Here is an 18,032-nt window from a genome sequence, read left to right as displayed (position 1 = left end):
GAGCAGAGAGCTATTACGCTTTCCAACTGGTCGCATAGCTAAAAGCTCTTGAGAAGCTGTAGCAGGCTACCTGCAACTATGTTGAATTATTCACACAGACGACTGAAGAGCTGAAACTATGCCAGTGTCACCCTGCGGTCAGGCCTGCTCGCTGGCTGAAGCAGCTTGGAGGTGGTGCCCCGTGGCAGGGGGGACCCGGATCAATAACCCCCCTCTTCCTCACCAACCCTGCACGCTACCCTTCTGCTGGTGGCCTTGGACGGCTTCCCCCAGCCACACACACAGCCAGGGATGGGCTGTCTCAGCTACAGTCCGTTCCGCTGCTGGTTTCAGGTATTGAAAACATGTCCCTCCTGAGAAGAATTACAAGTTTTTAAGTGCGGCAGGTTCTTGTAAGGCGTTGACCGACGGGAGAGAGCAGCAGCGGTTAGGCACCGGCAGGGCGGGAGCCCCCGGCTGACCGCCAAGAGGCTGAGGCGGCGGCCCGGGCCTGGCCGAGGGCTATGAGGGGCCGGGCCGCCGCCGGCCCAGCGCCCTGCGCAAACACCAGGCGCCGCGCCACGGGGCTAACGGAGGGGACAGCGGGGACCCGGCTGGACGAGGTGGAAAGCGCCGGGATGAGGCGGCAGGGCCGGGGCCGGCGGGCCGGCCTGGGCAGCCCGGCCGGGGGCCATGACAGACCCCGCAGCGCGGCCATGGCAACGCGGGAGGAGGCGAGGCGGGCGAAGTGGAAAGCGCGGTCCTCCCTGACGCGTCCTCTCTGGCCGCGGGAGGATTTACTCTCTGTGGCGACCGCTCCTTCCCCCAATGGGAGGAGGCGGCGGACGGCATGGCCCGGCATGCAGCGCGGCCCGCGCCTCACTTCCCGGCCCGGCCGCTAAGATGGCGACTCCCATGCACCGCCTCATCGCTCGGAGACAGGCGTGAGTGCGGCGGGCGGGCGGGCCGGAGAGGCAGCGCGGCGGAGCCGGGGGTGGATTGGGGGGCTTTCCACAGGCGAGCCGGAGCGAGGGGGAGGCCCGCCGGGCTGCGCCCTGAGGCAGCCGCTGGCGGGGAGGGGGCTGCGGAGGGGCGGCTGCGGGCCCCGGAGGAGCGGGGCTGGGGGCGTCCCCTACGAGCGGGGGTCGTGGGTCCGAGCGCTTTCTGAGGGCACAGGGCCTCCCCCCCCCCCCCCCCCCCCCCACTTCTCCTCGCAGGTGCTCGGCATCCGAGGCAGGGTGCTGCTCGTCTGTCAGGAAACCGCTCGGAAATACGGCTGGGGTGACGCGGTTGGTGACGTCGTTGCAGTGAAATGACCAGAATGAAAGCAGGATTGTGGAAGAGGAGAGGGAGTCTTCAAACTTCGGCTTTTGGCGTTAACAGTAGTTAGCAGCGTTTTGGGGAAAGGCCACCTTACAGGTGGTGGCGTGCCGTAGTTTTCAGTGGAGTGTGTAAGATCTTGCGATGCAGGCGTTTACCGATCTTCATCGCAGGCTTTCAACAGTCAGATTAAGAAAAAAATAAGTTCTAGCTTTGTGTTACGATACGTTTACAGACTTGTAAAAGAAGCAAGGAAAAAAGAAAGTGATCTTTGTTCAGATCTGGATATTGCATTCAATTCTGTCAATCCCAAAGGGATCTGATTGCAAAACGCTGAAATGCAGAAAAGCCAACATTTTTGTTTGTTTATGTTAAGTACAGCAAATGCCTGCGTTCCACTGTCATGTATTACTTGTGTTGGCTTTTTTTGTTTGTTTGTTGGTTTGGGTTTTGTTGTTTGGTTGGGTTTTTTTCTCTTCCTTAGAAGCATATATTTCTTGTGTTTCAATTTTTGGAGTGAGTGTGGGGTTTTTGCCTGATGATAAGAGTTGGGTAGAGTGTGGATGGCTTATGCATTCTCTTGCCTTTTTCATTGTTTAGTGTAATCTCTTTCCTATTTTCTAGCAGGAAGTAATGTGGAATTTCAAAGTACTCATGGAATACTTGTTCTTTTAAGTTGCTCTTTTATATGAGTCAAGGAATGATTTTTATGTTTCTTGTTATGTTGCTGTGTGCTTGATGGGTATATGCTAAATTGTGTACCTGCCAGCCTTTGCTTCTAGGTTGTGGTCATTGATCCCTGTTAAAAGTTTACTTCAGTCTCATGCTTTTCATTAGTGTTAAAACTTGTTAGTGCTGATGTGGTATTTATACATCTGTAGTTGTTGAGGTATTCTGATCTTTTTTCTGGTAATTACTTGTATTGCTTTTAGGGCGTAGTCCTTATCTTTTTAGCTTGCATAGAATTGTCTGCCCTGGTCATGTGAGCAGTACCAAAGCCCTGGAAATACTGACTTATATTGTTGTTGCCTTAAACTTCCATTCTGCTCCCGTGGAGACAGGTCTGGGCTAGTTTGGGATAGAAAAACATTCACTTTTTTGGTTTTGTATGTTGATGAAGAGGAGGGAGTATCCTCATTCTGCTTATATGTAACTCTTGTGGCAGAGCCAGAAGTCCAAGGCAAGATAAAGCAAGTCATTCAAAGATGTTGGGGGTTTTGTTCATTACTAGATGTACTGCTTCCTGTTCAAGTCTGAGTTAATTGTGCAGCGTAGGTTGCAAGTTTAATTAGTTTTCTAGTGCTGACTTAGATTAGTATTTCTAAGGCTAGACTATGAAGCCAAAAAATACCCTTTGCATTGAGAAAGTGATGGATGTTCAAAACGAAATTCCCTTCAAGATAAAGTAGAATTGTCACAAAAGATGATAGCTGGAGTTGAAGGAGAAGCAATTCACACTTTGCCTTGTAAAGCTACACTCCTTTTGAGAGCAAAATGTTCACTACTGGTCTGTCACTTTACGCTTTCTGAGTACTAAATCAACAGTCTAGGAGCCTCCTCCTAGTTAAGCCAGGGCTGTTACCTTCAGATAGTTTAGAAGGGCTGGCCTTGAAAAATTAGTATTTTGGTGTTTGGAAAAAATGATAGAAGGTGGAAATAAGTTACAGCAGTTGCAGTGAACTGTATGGGAGCTACAAAGTCCTGATTTCAGTCCTGGCTCTAAAACTAATTTGTGATTCTGACCTTGAGTGAGTCACTTGACCACTGCATGAGTTTCCTTATTTGTAGAGGAGGAGGGTGTCTGTGAGAAGATAGCAAAACAGCTTTTGCAAAGCTTTGGAATAGTGGTGTAAGAGCTAGAATATGAAAACATGAATTTTTTTTCCCTTAACTGGCTTCTAAAAATGATCAAGGGATTTTACCACAGTGTGAGACCTGAAATATGGATGTAAAATGCTCACTAAAATACTTCAGGTGTTTAGATGCTACGGAGTAGTAAGTGAAGTCTTGCTTGATTTACATTGCACAAAGTGAGCAGGAATCTGATTGTCCTTACAATAAACCTTCTGCCAGGCTATAATGAATCTTAGTAAATTCAAATAAGCTACAGCTAGGAGCATCCCTGTCTGAGAGTCCTAGGCTCTTCGTGAAAATTTGCCAGTTTGGTACTTGAGTGTTAAAATTCTAGGATTTAGAAATGAAACCTGCTTTTTGCTAACAGTGTTCTAAAACGTAATTTCAATTATTTATCTGAAGCAAGCTATAACCATGTGCAGTTTTTGGAGAGTAACAGATTGTATGCAGCGTAATAGTTCCCACTAACTGTTGCACAATTATATCCTATAATGCTAAAAGCTGTGCCAGTTAGGTTGATCAAAATGTCACTTTGGTGATAGGATTAATCTTTGTTCACTGGCAGAGAATGGTCCTAGTGGCATTTTTCAAAATGTTTAAGTTGTTTACAATATCTGAAGGGACTGGAAAACTATGGAATCTTAAGAATGACAGAAGACTGCAAGGTAGGCTAACCAGCAGCTAGTGTAAAACTAAAAGTGAAATTCAGGTGCAGTTGATGACTGTGTTGACAGTTGATGTTGGTAATTCAGCATTTGCTACTTTAGCAGAATAAGACTTAAGCTGAAGCTCTGAAACAGAGGAAAAGTGTCTCTTTGTTCTCTTTCATAAATAGTTGATATGAGAATGTTTTAATAAATGGAAATGTGTTTGCCTAAGTTCTGTTACTGTTCTTGTCCTGATTTAAGATGTGTAATAACTAAAGCAGCCATGAATGTCTGGTTTAATCATAACTACATATGCTGTTAAGAATCTGTATGATAAAAAAAAAATAATAAATTTTCAATAGGTAGAACAGACTTGGAATCAGTCACTTAAGCAATTCTGCATTTTTGTAGGGAGGCAAACAAGCAGCATGTAAGATGTCAAAAATGTTTAGAGTTTGGACATTGGACGTATGAATGTACAGGGAAGAGAAAATACCTGCACAGACCTTCGAGGACAGCTCAATTAGCGAAAATTCTTAAAGAAAAAGAAAAGCAACTATTACTGCAACAAAGGTAAGATTGGCAGAATGAAAATGTCAAGTTTATTAATGAAAAGGTAATTTTGTATGTGGGTGGGAAAGATGGTGTCCTAGACCATTTTCTGTCATCTGTTCTTCCAAACTGTGTGATGCTTGCTTAATATCAGAGCCGTTTTGTATGTTAGGTGGAATATGTACACTCGGGTCCCACAAAATTAAAATGTTGTTCATTAACACCTGCTTGCCTGAAATACACTTAAAACTTTTTTGGCCTGTCTGAAACAAAAAAGTGCACTAAGCCAAAATTAAAATAGTTGGAGCCTTTTTTGTAATGGAATTCTGTTTCCTGAATTCCTTGGTTACTTGATTTCATGTGTTTATGTGCTAGCACAAGCAGGTTGGTGTGAAGACTGTAAATGTATTTATAACAAAGAAGCAATTAGGTTTACTGTTAGACTGTGCAGTTAAAAACTAGTCTTCTGCATATGACCTGACAGTGCATCTGTGCCGGCACAGCTCCTGTATATTGCTCATTATGAGCTGTAATGGTTAAACAGGTGAATGAGAGTTTGATTATCAGGTGTTTTTAACTCTCAAAGTAAAAACATCTCACTGAATTGCATAACTATTTCCCTCTTTGACATCTGAGAAAGTGAAAGGTACCTGCAGTTAAACAGAAAAATCTAAACAAAATTCTGCATGTGTAATGTGATTTCCTTTCCACTTTGCTCTGTGAGTAGATTTTAATGATTCCCTCAGGTTTAATAATTGTTTTAACAATCAACTCCAGATGACAGAGAAGAATAATGTAGCACATTAGTTTTGCATGAAATTCCTATGTATGAGGGTCTCTGTGCTGCTATTGCAACTCAAATTTAGATACGGTAACTGGAGAGTTGTCGCCTCAGCCCCCCTGAGGGACAGTAACGTTTACAGCCACTGCAGCTAAAACTGTTGAGCGTTTGGAAACATACCCTCTGTTGCTGCCACTTGCAGCTCAGTATGTTGGCTGTAGGTCATTACTGCTGCCAGGATGTGAGTTATGGAAGAGTGTTCACACCTTTTGCTCTGTTATCTCAATGGGAAAAGAAAATGGGTGGTAACCTCTGGCAGAGAGGTCTGATTTGACTTCATCAGCTGTTTCAGTTGAGGCAACAGTATGAATCAGTGCTGAAATACTGACTTAAGTGGGAGCCCATTAGCTTCTGTTAAGAGTGACACAAAGTGTTTGATTTTGAAATTAATTTTGATCCAATGAGTAATTCTGAAGGGATTATAATCCCCTAGTATTGTAGATAAGAAATCAGGAGTGCTTAGGCTCTAAAACTTGCTCCCTTTGGAGACAGTTTAGAAGAGTTCTTCAGAGACTGAAGACTTCTAAGACAAAGATTGAGTTTAAGACTTGGATTATTTCCTTGTTCCTTTCCTGCCCTACTTCTGTTGAATTCTGCAGGTTAACATTGGAGGATAGTGCATTGAGGGTGAAATTGCTTGTTGCCTGGCCATTGTGCTTGAGTCTATGTATGAGATAATTTTATACAGGAGTTGCAGGACTGTCCAGTGTCTGTCATGAACGGAGTTTTTTGAGCTGTACGTCTAACAGTGCAAGGGGTATGTGGTGTGAAAAGTCATCTCATAAAAGGAGAACTAAGTAATCCTTAGATGGGAACAGTTTTTAATCCTGGTTAAATTGGGCTGGATTCATAGTAGTTACATAATCATAAGCTCTCTGAAGCTCCTTAACTGTGCCATGAGGTATCCAGTCCCTTAGATGCTGATGTTACGCTTTCATGGATGAAGCTTGTTCTTCATGGAAGGAACAACTTCCTAGGTCACACTTTTACTTTTTTGTATAGCTTGCTTTGGAAGGTTTTTTTCTTGTTTGCAGAAAAGTTGGGTCTCCTACGGGTCTGCTTCAGGGTATTTGTATCATCATCTTTAAAGACCTAATACTGAATCATTAACCAGAAAGCAAACATAGGCTAATAAGGTTGATATTTACTTTTTGACAACCACATACAAGATTTTTCAGCATTAACTCATTTCAGCAGTTGTTCCAGGATCCTTCTATTTGCCCAGTGTTGACCCCACAGTTCAGATGGACTTTATGGAGGTTTTGCTTACTGGTGCCAGTAAAGCCCACTGCTTGCCCATCCTAGAGTAGGAGTTGGGAGGGGAGGAAAGATGAGGAAATGCTTTATTGCTTAGTGATGTTGCTGTATTGAACAAAAACCAGGATGCCCGAGTCTTATTTATGGTTCTGAAGACAGTGTGGTGCCACATGGACAAACGACCAAGTGTCATGAAGCAGATTGATCTGCAAGGGTCTGACCCCTGTAAGCTGTGTAGTTCTGTGGAGTAGTGAACTCCTATACTTACCCATATGGTAAACGCTAGAGGGAGGCATAGACCTCTGCCACGGCAGCCTGGGTTACTCCGATGCTGAATTAGGTCCCGTCTTCTAAAAGGTGCTTTGAGATCTAAGTCTGTTTACTGCCACTGACTTCTTACCTGTGAAACACCTGGTTACCTATGGTAAGGGTATAAGGCCTTAATATAAATATTAACAAAGTTCAGCGATACAGGAGGGATTATAATTTGGTGTGAAATTTGAAGATCAGTCAATCTTCCCCTTGCCCACAGGAAACTGTGGGGAGTGTGGAAAACTCTTCTATGTAATTATAATATTTTTGTATCATATGTGTGAAAATAAATTGAAAAAAATCTTATTTTTCTGGCATACAAATGGCATTGAGTACTTTTATTGAAATACAGTATCATTTACACTTAACATTTTCTTTCTACCCTTTTCTGGAGTCTTTAGCAAGACATACTGCTGTCTAATTTCTAAATGAAGTATATTTGCAGTTTTTACTTTTATTTTTGTGTATTTAAGATGGCTTCTAATAACAGGTTTCAGTTGAGGAAAAAGAATCCTGGTTCATGAAAGAATGTACAACTTCCTCATGTATCAGTGGCACATTTTAAGTATGTTGTAAGTATATGATGAGGGACTACTTTAATTGCACATGTACATTCCAGGTTGAATTATGTGCTATATATTTGCAGTGGATTGAGAAGAGCTTGTGGCTGGTACATTTGACTGAAAGATTTTTATTTTATTTTCTTTAAAAAAAAAAAATCCAGAAGTGAAGACTGGTTTAAAAAAGAAAAATAAATCCCTCAGTTTTGTTAAAAGAAACTTCCTTCTGTGTCACTTACACTGAAACTTTCTGTGAGTATATGAACACATGGGAATCTGAAAGACAGATAGCTGGAAGGCATCAATATAAGTAGATTGTTCTGTGTCTTTTTGTACTTGAAGGAGATGCATGGTGAAAGCTACAGACTAATTCAGTATTTTACCCTTTGTTTCAATCAATTCAGTTATTGCTAAATATGGTTATACAGAACTTTTTTGTATCCTTTTCTACTATGCCTTTCCCATCCCAAAATATTGTTGTCTGTACAATATGAAGAGTAAAGAAGAGTAAAGCATACTTAACACAGACACTTAGAGGTGAATTGCTGCTTTTTTTTTTCTTTCCTGCTATGTAGATATTGTTTTTCTGGTTTGAATAGTGACTGAAAAGATGCCAAATGAACTTTGGGCAGTGTGGCTCTGCCAGTGGGATATCAGTTTTCTAATATTAAACTCAGCTCCACTGTGCTGCTATTTATTTAATTTTCCTACTGCATTAATCAAAGCCATTGTTTTTCCCCCACCTTAATTAGCGCTGGAGAAAGCACTGCGGAAAGGAAGACCAAGAAAAAAAGGTACGTGGGGAATGATGACAAATTGTGCAGCTGTTCCAGTGTGTGATCTTGCACTGGGTATTGCAATTTGGAAGGCTGCGGGGGGGGGGGGGGGGGGGGGGATGGGGGGGTGTGTGTGTCAACAATACAGTTTTGATTTTACTGCTTTTAGCCTGTTACAGGCATTTGCATGACAGACATTTGGAGAATTTCTACTCCTCCCTGTCCAAAAACTCTTAAATTCTTTGTCCTCTGCTTGTCTCCCTACTGATTGTTCTATCTCCACATGATCTTGTTTTAATAATAAAATCTTCTGATTTCTGCCTCAAAGTTCATCAAGTGTATTTTAAACAATTGTGCAAGAATGGCATATTGTTTTCTAGTCTGTAATCGCTCTACCTACCCATCTTGTTCTTCCTTTTGTTGTTTTCATTTCCTTCTTGTAGCAGCTGTCTCTCTCTGAAGCTTTGTCTAGAGAATGAAATAAAGCATATAAAAAAAAAAAACAAACACCCAACCCCAAAACCAAACAAAAAACCCTTCTATCCCAGAACAAACCCAAATTCAGGAAATAAACCTCCTCCCTGCCCCAAGTACTAGTTTGAGCCAAGAACTATTTTGACATTATTTCTGCTTCACTTTGCATTAATGTTTGCTTAGGAATTCGCTTCTGTCTTTATTGGCAAAACCCTTTTGGGAACAGCTAGAACCCTGGCTGTAATGCTCCTGCTAATGATGTTGTGAGTTTTACTTATGGGGGATATCTATACAGTAATGGCCTCATTATCTCTTTGCATTTAGTTGACTGTTCTCTGTCTCTAAACCTGATCTTCTAAAAACAGTTTTCAGAAGACTTTTAAAGACTAGGCCTTTTGCTTTGTGTAACAGTCATTAAATAAGCCACAGCAGTTTTTTAAAATACACCTTTAATTTAGGCTGTCATGTGGAATGTGGCTTTATTGGAATGCTTCTTGGTGAATGTCTTAGTTCTAATATCAGAATATGTTTTATCAAAGGCTCCTTTCTCAGTACTGTCCATTTATTGTTGGGAGTTAAGACTAGTGAGATCATAAATTAACTGATTTTTAAACAGCGTAGTTCAGACCTCTTTCTGCCTCAGTTTTGTTATAAATGGCAGTCTTCTACTTGGCATAATGATTTTCACAGTATTTGAGCTCTAAATCAATGCAAAAATGAAAAGAGCAAAAGGTTTTATGGTAGAGGGGGTGGTTTGGTCACTTTTTCCTTAAAATTTTAAAACTCTTCTAAGTTTGAATTGTCCTGTTTTTAAGCAAGCACCAAATCCATGAGTATAAATTCCTTTCCAGATAGCTTGCTATTTATATTTTTATTATGATACAGGAAGAATTAAACGTGGAATATTCAGCAAAGTGTTACCATTGGATATATAAGTTCCAGATTAAAAAAATAAATGCAGAGGATAGGGTTCTGGCAGTAGTGGGCACTAACCTTTTACATAGTGTATGTTTGTTTTGATATAAACAGTAATAAGTAAGCTACAGGCTTAACCAGAAAAACAGGAACGGGCAAAGCAGCTGTTGTACAATCTTGTGACCTCAGGTGACACACAGCAGTCTTCTGGGTGAATGTTTCCTTCAGTGTTCCCATATGGCATATTTTGGTTATTAACTGAAAGTGTGCTTCATGCTTGGATCCCATATAAATCTACCTGTCTGAAGGATAAAATCATGTCTTAATTCACTTGTTTCTTCAGGCACCTAGCTGTGATTGTGCCCAAAATTGTAGATTTGATTTAAGCAGCAAGTTTAAAATCACCTAGGCTGGTTAGATGATTGCAGTAGAATTAGAAAGGACAAAAAGTCTCAGAGAGGGGTGATAGCATGTGTTAGAAAATGCAGCAGTTGTTCCATGATTGGTGCATGGAATCATACCAGATACTAACATTTGTGAACTTGTTTTGAGGAGAAGGAATGCTTGTCTCCTGGAGAAATTTTGTACTTTTACAGTGATGTAGTAGACCCAAAGATCTTTGATCTACAGCATCTGGGTTGTCCCATTACCTAATTGGGACAAGGTAAAGTAGTGAATTTTACTTGCTCCCATCTCCAGCTGCCTTCTGTAACTACCAACAGGCCACAGATTGCATCACCTGAAAACAAGTATCTGCTTGTTTCTTCTCTCATAGATCTAGCTGTTGCTTCCCTTTAGGGAGAAGCAGTATTAAGTGTTATATTCTGATGTTTCTGTGAGTGAGTTTCAGATTATAACCTAAATATTGGAGATCCATGGACTGCTCCTATGGATTCTGTGAAAGGTGATTAGGAAAAGAAAGTTCAAAGGTATCATTCAGGGGATCGATCCTCTGACTGATTCTTGTCCATATGAATGGGTCTGCAGATCTAATGAAACTGTTTAAAGCTACTAGTCCCGTTTTTTTGGTTTTCTCATCTTAAGACTAGTTTTTCACAAACAGCAAGTCTGTATTTAACCAGCCCTTACCGATTTATCTTTAATAAATAGCCATTGTGTCTGCATGCAGAGAGATACCAGATTACAGATGTATTGTAAAAACTTCAGTGGTTCATAGGTTAATGCATGCATCCAGATTTGTCAGCTGACATGACCATGGCTGATATGATGAAAAAACGTTATTCTTTCTCTAACAGCCTTAACATAAGCATTTCCTGAGTAGTTGTATTTAACCAAACTCTCTGTAGAAACTACTACATTAATTTTCTAATGGAAAGAAAATTCAGCATTATTATATCTAGCATTTTTGCATGCTGTTTGGTTAACTTGGTGGGAAGCAGGGTGAATTAATACCTTTACACTTTGTTTGGAGAAAGATCTATGGGAGAATTTAATTGTGCTTTCTTGGAATTCATATTGCCTTAATCAGAGACCTTGATCTTGAGAATGACAGCCTCAGTAAGGGCTAAAAAGGGAGGCGGGAGGGGGAGAATTGCAGAGGATTCTGAAATCCACTTTGCTGTGTTTGTAATTCTGTCTTTGTCTTGGACCATTTCCACTCCTTCTCCTCTACCCTGAAAATATAAGCATCCTGTAGTGGCAGGTAATTTGGGTTCTTTTGCCAGGAGTAATCTAAGAACAGTTTCTGTTGAGTACTATTCTGACATTTGTGAAATCACTGGGGAAACTTCCACCGACTTTTACATTGTCAAAATTTCACTCCTTATTACAGTGGTGTGCTAGGGAACTGATCTTTGTTAATTTTTCCCCGAGGCTTTAGTAGTGCAGGACATTCATGCTCCTGCAGCCTTGTTCTTTTAGCCATGTCAGTAAAGACACTCATCATTACTATGGACAAGACGCTTGCCAGCTTTCAAACTTCACCTTTTTCTGTAGTTCTGTTTTGGCTTATTTCATGTACGTGGTGTCACACTGCCGTTGCTCAAATGGCCAAAATGTATTCATTCAGAATTGGAAAGGGGGGACGTGGAGGGTGTGGAGGGGTGGAGTATGGGAATTTGTCTTAGACTGTCAGGCCTGGAAATTTTCTGACCAAATAATTGATCTTTGGTTTACAACACGGTATAAAGAACACTGTAATGAGTGCTGTCTGTAGCAGGCCTGTTCTTATCTGTGTATTTATTTTCTTCCAGATCTAAAAGTGTGACCAGTTCCAGCAGCAGTAGCAGTGCCAGTTCGGCTAGTGATTCCTCATCTGACAGTGAAGATTCTTCTACCTCTTCTTCTGACGATGATAGTGACAGTGATGAGAGTTCCTCTAGTTCCTCATCTTCTCCATCCTCGAGTAGTACTTCCTCTTCTTCAGAGTTTGAATCGGATTCTAGTTCCTCCAGCAGCAGCAGCAGCAGCACAGACAGTAGTTCTGATGATGAGCCGCCAAAGAAAAAGAAGAAGAAATAGTGTGGTACAGTCTAGAACTGTTTAGTGAATGATAACGCTCTTCAGAGATGTTTTGAGCCCGTGGTTGCCAAGCAGTTTAACTGGTCAACATTTCTACTGCTAAAACTTTCTAAATGTTTTGCATAGTTGTTCATGAGACATGAAAGGTATTAAATGGCACGTGAGACTTACTGAAAGAGTATTTTTGTGGTTTATCCTTTTATGGAAAATCTTACTTTTTTAGTTCAGAAATCTATCATCAGATTTGTTTATATGAGCTAAGGTCCGGTAACCTGGATGTTTACATGCTGGAAAGCAAAAGCTTTTTATTGCAGATCATGCTGTGCATCATATGCTACTACTCTGTTTATGACAGCTTCACTAACATTTAGAAAATCCTCTAAACTATTAGAAGCAAAAGTTTTACACTGCTGGCTGTAGAGCACTGTCATTGTTGAAACTGAATGCACAATGTTGCACACAGAGGGCCTTCCATCTCACTGTTAACAAATGTATTATATGCTGCTGAGCTTTTTTTCTGATGGCTTTTCCTGATGCTTCCAGGTCGAGTCTTCACTGCAACATAAAACTTTAAATAGTGTTCATTTGTCAACGATCAATATACTACTTGTGCTGTACAGAGGCTTTAGTCTTTTCAATTCGCCTGTTTCCTTAGCTCATGTATTTGTAGCATTTTCTGAGACACAGAAATGTCTCTTGCAGCAGTGTCTGTGTAAGAAAGAGGAGCAGTGCACAGGGGAAGAATTATGACTGATGCTGCTTAGGAGTTTCATCTTTGTGCCTTTTTTTGTAAATTAAATGTATCCTAGTGAGAGAAGGGCTCGAGTGGGTGTTTTTCAGAACTCCATCAGCTTTCCATACAGAACATGGTCAGTAAAACCAGAGAAATAGTAGTAACAAACAAAAATGGGCGCTATTTTCAAGGACATGGGAAAAAGGCTATTTTCACTGGATGCTCAGTAAGAAAAGGAGTTGCCTTTAAATCGAGGTCCTAAAGGAGAGTGTTTACCTTTTGATATTTTTGCAAAAAATTGTTGTGTAATGCAAGATTATCAATCCATGTTGTTGGGCACATGATGACTGGCATTATAGTCTGCAGTATAATCAGTCCATCATTTTTATGTAATAGTGTGTACGTGTCTGTGAAAATCTGGCATGGGAGAAGCAGCAAGTTAGTGCAAAAAAAAAAACCCAAAAACAACAAAAGCAAAATCCAAATGTACTGCAGAACAAATATTGCTGGTTGCAAACTGAACATTATTTGTGCTTTTGGTGGATTGAAGCAGTTGGCATTAGTATTTTAATTTTTGATGCGGTCTCCTGAATTTCATATTGTTGGAGTGCCCTTTTTGGGGGAGGGAGCAGCACATGTGGAAGAATTCTTAAATATCTTGGTTTAGGTAAAATATAGTAACTAAACTATTTTTTATATTTTTATGGAAAAAGTAGTGTGTAGAATTACTTTTGAATAAACTGTGCTTATTTAAATGTTTGAAAATATGTATGTTGTATGTTTTAGTCTGTAAGCATTACTGTGTTTTACAGAACACTCTGCAGACTGTAAATAAACTTACCAGAAAATTGTTTAAGTTGTCTTGAGTGAATGTACCATTTAATGGGAAAAGTTAACAAATTATTAAACAGTAGTTGCTAAGTTCATGCTTACTGCAAATCCAAGTGTAAGTGATACAGTAGTTAAGCATGTGTGTGGAAGCCCTTTGGAATATAGGACTTTCTATAGCGCAGGGTTTCAGGCCATCTCAACAGTTCCAGCAAGCCGTGAGTGATGATTGAAGCAGGCGTGGCGGTAAGGTTGCTGTCAGTGACTTCTTCGTTGGAGGGTGATGGCTGCAGGAGGGGTGTGGAGCCCATCTGGGTGGAGGTCCTGTGCTACAAAGAGTATATAGGCTTTAGTTCGGTTGGCAATGAGCTCAGTGGCAGCAGCAGTGTGGATATGCAGGAGGACTGTGATGAGGAACAGGCGGTCGTTCAGAAGGGAGGGGATGGGGATCAAGGCTCACCTACCTTTGCCATCCTGTTGAGAGCATCTTGTACGTTTGTTTCTTTAATGCCGCTGGCGTTTGTGTGTAGATGGTTTTGTCAGAAGTGCACTGCTTCACGCAAGCATGTTACTTCTCCCCATTAAGTTGTCTCTGCCAAGAAAAGAGAAGTTTAGTTCTTAGAAGTTGTCTAAAAAAGCTAGTCAACTTCAGGGGCTTGGTCTCTTGGTATATCTGTTTATGTTTGGTGTGTACAGGCAGACAGATTGGGTCCATTCACAAAGACAAAAGGGCATGCTTATGTTAGGTTCTGTTAGCAGGCGCTAGGATAAGGTAACATAATTAGATGATACTAAGGAAACCTTAACTTAATTTCTGGTCTGCTGTTGGCTCATGAGTGGAGAACACATGAAAGGAGATTCAAAGAGATGGCTTACTGCTTTCACTGGATGTCTGATGTTGCCAAATGTTGATTAAGTCTGAGACTAACCATAAGTCCCTCTGTACTCAGATTTAAAAAAAAAATGTTTAATTTAAAATACAATATTTTTGTTGTTTTTTTTTAATCGCCCTTTCTGTTTAATTTCTCTCTACATATTCTTATTTTACAGAGTAAAACCCACCAGCCCATCAAGAGCCTTACCAGTTCATCTTTCACTAGATCACATCCTGATTTCTTACTGGATGCTTCAATTCAAATTTTTTTCAATGGGAAAGGTATTTCTTTAATTACTGCCTGCCAAAGCTCTAGGTCAAGTACAAAAGATTTTTTTTTTAAATCTGCTAAGTAGAAATTGTTATCTTTACTAAGCAGTTACATGAGACTTGCGTAGCTCTGAACAGCCTCAGTTTTAATCCTTCCAATTACAAGTAAAGCTGCCATTGCTAATTGAAGGGAAGCAATTGATGCAGTCTAGTAGAAAAATAGCCTCAGGAAAAGGCATCACATTTCAAGGAAAAACCCGAACTGGTGGGAGAGTAGAAGAAGGGAGAGACAACCTGATCTTCTAGTCCAGGTCTTTATTAATCAAACATCTGTCAGTCAGAAACAAGTTTTTGGGTGCCCTCAATGAAACTGCATGATACAGTCTCTTGTGGATTGATGGATTTATTTATTTTATTTTATTTTTTTTTTAGGGAGGAGTCCTTAATAAATAAGGCTTTTGCTATCAAATGGATTTGATTTATAAAGAAACGATTCAATGTACCTTAACCCTATGGGTTTAATGTGCTTCATGAAGTTATGTTTATCCAAGCTCTGCTTTTAACCAGACACTGAGACATCAGTGGTGTCTGAGGCAGATCTTCGCAGCCTAATTTTGTTAATTGAGATGTGTAAGAGAAGGCAGGGGGGATAATACAAAACATAATACTAGAATTTAAGTTTGACTTTTGAGATTTGGTATATCAAAAATGTCACTGGCAGAATTTTAGAAACATCATTGAAACCTGATAGGAACTGGGTATTTTTATTATTTCCTGTTCCTTTCTGTTATTTGCAGTACAGTGTTACTTTCTCAAAGGAGCTGCCTGTGCCTTCCCTGCCTGTATAAAGGAGGGAAGTTATAGGTCCATTTAATTTTCTGGTAGTTTGGGGTTCCACCCCAATTTGACCATGTTTTGTTGTTGGTTGTATTTCAGTGTCATAACAATCTGAAGATTTAACTGCCAGTTAAAATAGTGCTGAACTGTTTGGCTCTGGACTTAAAACTATTATTGTCTCTTTTTATGGCATTTTTGTATGAAGGGTCTCTGCAATCATAGTATTGCAGATTTATTTTTTTTTATAGACTTAGATTCTGGAGTTTGTTACACTTGTGCAAAAAAAAAAAGGGGGGGTTGGTTTTGTGGGTGGGTTTTTTTGTTGGGTTGGTTGGGGTTTTTTTGCACCATTGTGCTGCTCTTGACTTGTGGATTTCAAACAAAAATAAAATATTACTTTTAGAAATATGAACCCAAAGTAGAACTATATTCCAGCACATTTCAAAATCGGTGTATGTGGAAGAAGTAGTTTTCATTTCAAAATATTTATATAGTATAGTTGTAGGTTTTTCAGAAACAGCCTATTTTGGAAGTGATTTTCAAAGCTGATTTTGGAAGTTTTGGTAGCATTGCCGCTGTAACGGGGCTGTCCGCCCGGGATCTCCAGTGAGGCGACTTGCGTTTCCCCTAGGTCAGTCGGGAGTTCTGAACGCTGTGCTCCGCTCGGCTGTTTTAGGTTGAAAACCAGCACCACAACGCTCCGCCATGACGAAAACCTGAATTATAAACCAAAGCAGTTAAGTTGCAGAAAAGAGCAAGGGCGGTTTTGGGAACCGTGAGGTGAGGCGGTTTTGGGAACCGTGAGGTGAGGCGGTTTTGGGAACCGTGAGGTGAGGCGAGGGCTGGCCCTGGGGGACCAGGGAGGGCTCTGGGGGTGCTTTGGGGAGTGGGGGAAAGACGTCTGAAGCAATTATGCAGAAGAACTGAATTGTGGAGCCGGGGGTCCGAGCGGGCAGTGCCCAGGCCGGAGTGCCCCTGCTCAGAACCGTCTGTAGGCCGCTGACGGCTTCGTGCCCTGCCGTGCGTCAGTTCAGCCTCGCGTCCCGCGTCAGCCCTCGAAATGTAGCAGAAATGTCGACTGACGAAAAAAAAAAAAAAGAAAAAAGGGAGATTTGTCTTGCCGGAGTGCAATATTTACATTTAAATACGCAATCGCTTGCGAAGGAGAGCTCTTTTTAACGGACTTTAACCGCCCCTGACATCGCAGGGGGGGGGGGGGGGGGAGTTCCTCTGACCCCGCCCACCGCCGCCAGGGGGCGGAGTGCGCGGGAGCCCTCCCCGCGCCTTGCCACGTGACGCCCGCCATGAACTGGGGGGGGGGGCGGGCCCGCGGTCGCCACCTTCCCTCTCGGCGGGGTGGTCACGTGCTCGCGGAGTCCCCCGTTCCCCCCCTCCCTCCCCGTCGGCGGGTCACGTGAGCGGCGGCGGGGCTGCGGCGGCGCAGGGGCTGCCGGGTAGCGAGAGTGCCCGGCTGCGGGAGGAGCCGTGGCCCGGCAGGACGGGCGGAGGGAGGGAGGGAGGGAGGCCGGGAGGGAGGCCCGGAGCCGGGCGAGGGGGCCGAGGGTCTAGCCCAAGGCCGACGTCGCCGGCCCTCCCCGACCTCGCCTCGCCGCCAGCCCGGCCCCGTCCCGCGATGGAGCGGCGGGACCCCTGGGGAGCCGCTGTCGCCTCCCGCCCGTGAGCTCCCCCGGGCCTCGTTTCTCCCCCTCACCCCCCCACCCTCCCGCCCCGCCGGGGGCCGGGCTTGCTCCTGCGCTCCCCGGGCGGTCGGTGGCTCGGCGGCGGCGACGCCCCCGCTCCCTCGGGCCTCTTCGTGTCCTCCCCGCCCGGCGGGCCGGTGGCGGCAGCCAGGAAATGGTCCGGGCCTAGCGGAGCGGCGAACGGAGGTGAGACGCGGCCGGGGGTGGGGACTGCGCGCCGGGGCGGGCGAGGGCGGGGGGGGGTGTCCGCCGGGACCGGCTCGTTCCCCCGCCCCGGTCCCCACCGGCGGGGAAGGGGCAGGATCCTGGTAGCAGCCGCCGTCGGACCCGGCTCTGCTTCCCCCCCCCCCCCCCCCCCAATCAGCCCCCCGGCTCACTTCTCGGGGGGCTTTCCCGTGCCCGGAGCCGTCCCTCCCCCGGCCGCGGCCCGGCTCTTCGTCGCCAGCTTTACCTGCGTGGGCCCCGTCCCGTCCCCGGGTCCGTGCGTGTCCGTGTGTCCGTCCTTCCCCCCCACCCCCCGCCACCGGGCTGCGGTCCCGGACGGTTGGGATGGCCCCGTTCCACGGCGCATCTCTCCCCGTTTCAAAACCGCGGGACCGCCGTGTTTCCCCGCACACGGACACGGGCGAGTGACACACCGAGAGGAGTTACCCACCCGGCGGGAGCGGCGGTGGGTGTCTGGGCCGGGCACCGCACCCCCGCCGCGTCCCTCACCCCGGAGAGCAAAACCGGGGTGACCCCCGTGGGGAAGAGGCGTTCGGGACGGTTCCCGGTGCTAATGGGGCCGATGCGTTCCCCTCTCTTAGCTGATGGGTTTAATCC

The 18,032-nt window shown here is 43.7% G+C and overlaps 2 protein-coding genes and 1 long non-coding RNA gene across 7 annotated transcripts in view; 2 read left to right on the top strand and 1 right to left on the bottom strand.

The window, feature by feature from the left end:
- The first annotated feature begins 817 nt into the window (after positions 1 to 817).
- ZCCHC10 (zinc finger CCHC-type containing 10) lies at positions 818 to 13,551 on the top strand. Its single transcript, XM_049830031.1, has 4 exons — positions 818 to 923; positions 4,212 to 4,373; positions 8,075 to 8,116; positions 11,701 to 13,551. Exons 1-4 carry the CDS (start codon positions 883 to 885, stop codon positions 11,966 to 11,968), a joined length of 513 nt encoding a protein of 170 aa, XP_049685988.1. The 5' UTR covers positions 818 to 882; the 3' UTR covers positions 11,969 to 13,551.
- Positions 13,552 to 13,651: 100 nt separating this feature from the next.
- Positions 13,652 to 17,704, bottom strand: LOC126051169 (uncharacterized). The gene is made up of 3 exons (XR_007509731.1): positions 17,662 to 17,704; positions 13,994 to 16,588; positions 13,652 to 13,858 (listed from the first exon to the last, which is right to left on the bottom strand). It is a non-coding gene; the product is annotated as an uncharacterized LOC126051169 (long non-coding RNA).
- AFF4 (ALF transcription elongation factor 4) overlaps positions 16,936 to 18,032 on the top strand; it is a 56,136-nt gene continuing 55,039 nt past the window's right edge. For 4 of the 5 annotated variants that reach the window (XM_049830026.1, XM_049830024.1, XM_049830019.1 and 1 more), the window contains exon 1: positions 16,937 to 17,396. The gene's annotated coding sequence lies outside the window, so the exon portion shown is untranslated. Of the gene's footprint in view, positions 17,397 to 18,032 lie in introns of all 5 variants that reach the window. The other variant, XM_049830025.1, reaches the window with a different exon arrangement.

This window comes from Accipiter gentilis, chromosome 26 (genome assembly GCF_929443795.1).
Source record: "Accipiter gentilis chromosome 26, bAccGen1.1, whole genome shotgun sequence".
Taxonomy (NCBI): domain Eukaryota; kingdom Metazoa; phylum Chordata; class Aves; order Accipitriformes; family Accipitridae; genus Astur; species Astur gentilis.
This window is presented reverse-complemented; position numbering and strand designations above follow the sequence as displayed.

Bases quoted from the DNA above. Each gene is read 5' to 3' on its own strand.
- ZCCHC10 (XM_049830031.1), top strand. From the start codon at position 883: ATGGCGACTCCCATGCACCGCCTCATCGCTCGGAGACAGGC. The intron at 924-4,211 runs GTGAGTGCGGCG...GCATTTTTGTAG, and splicing joins CTCATCGCTCGGAGACAGGC to GGAGGCAAACAAGCAGCATG. The intron at 8,117-11,700 runs GTACGTGGGGAA...ATTTTCTTCCAG, and splicing joins AGGAAGACCAAGAAAAAAAG to ATCTAAAAGTGTGACCAGTT.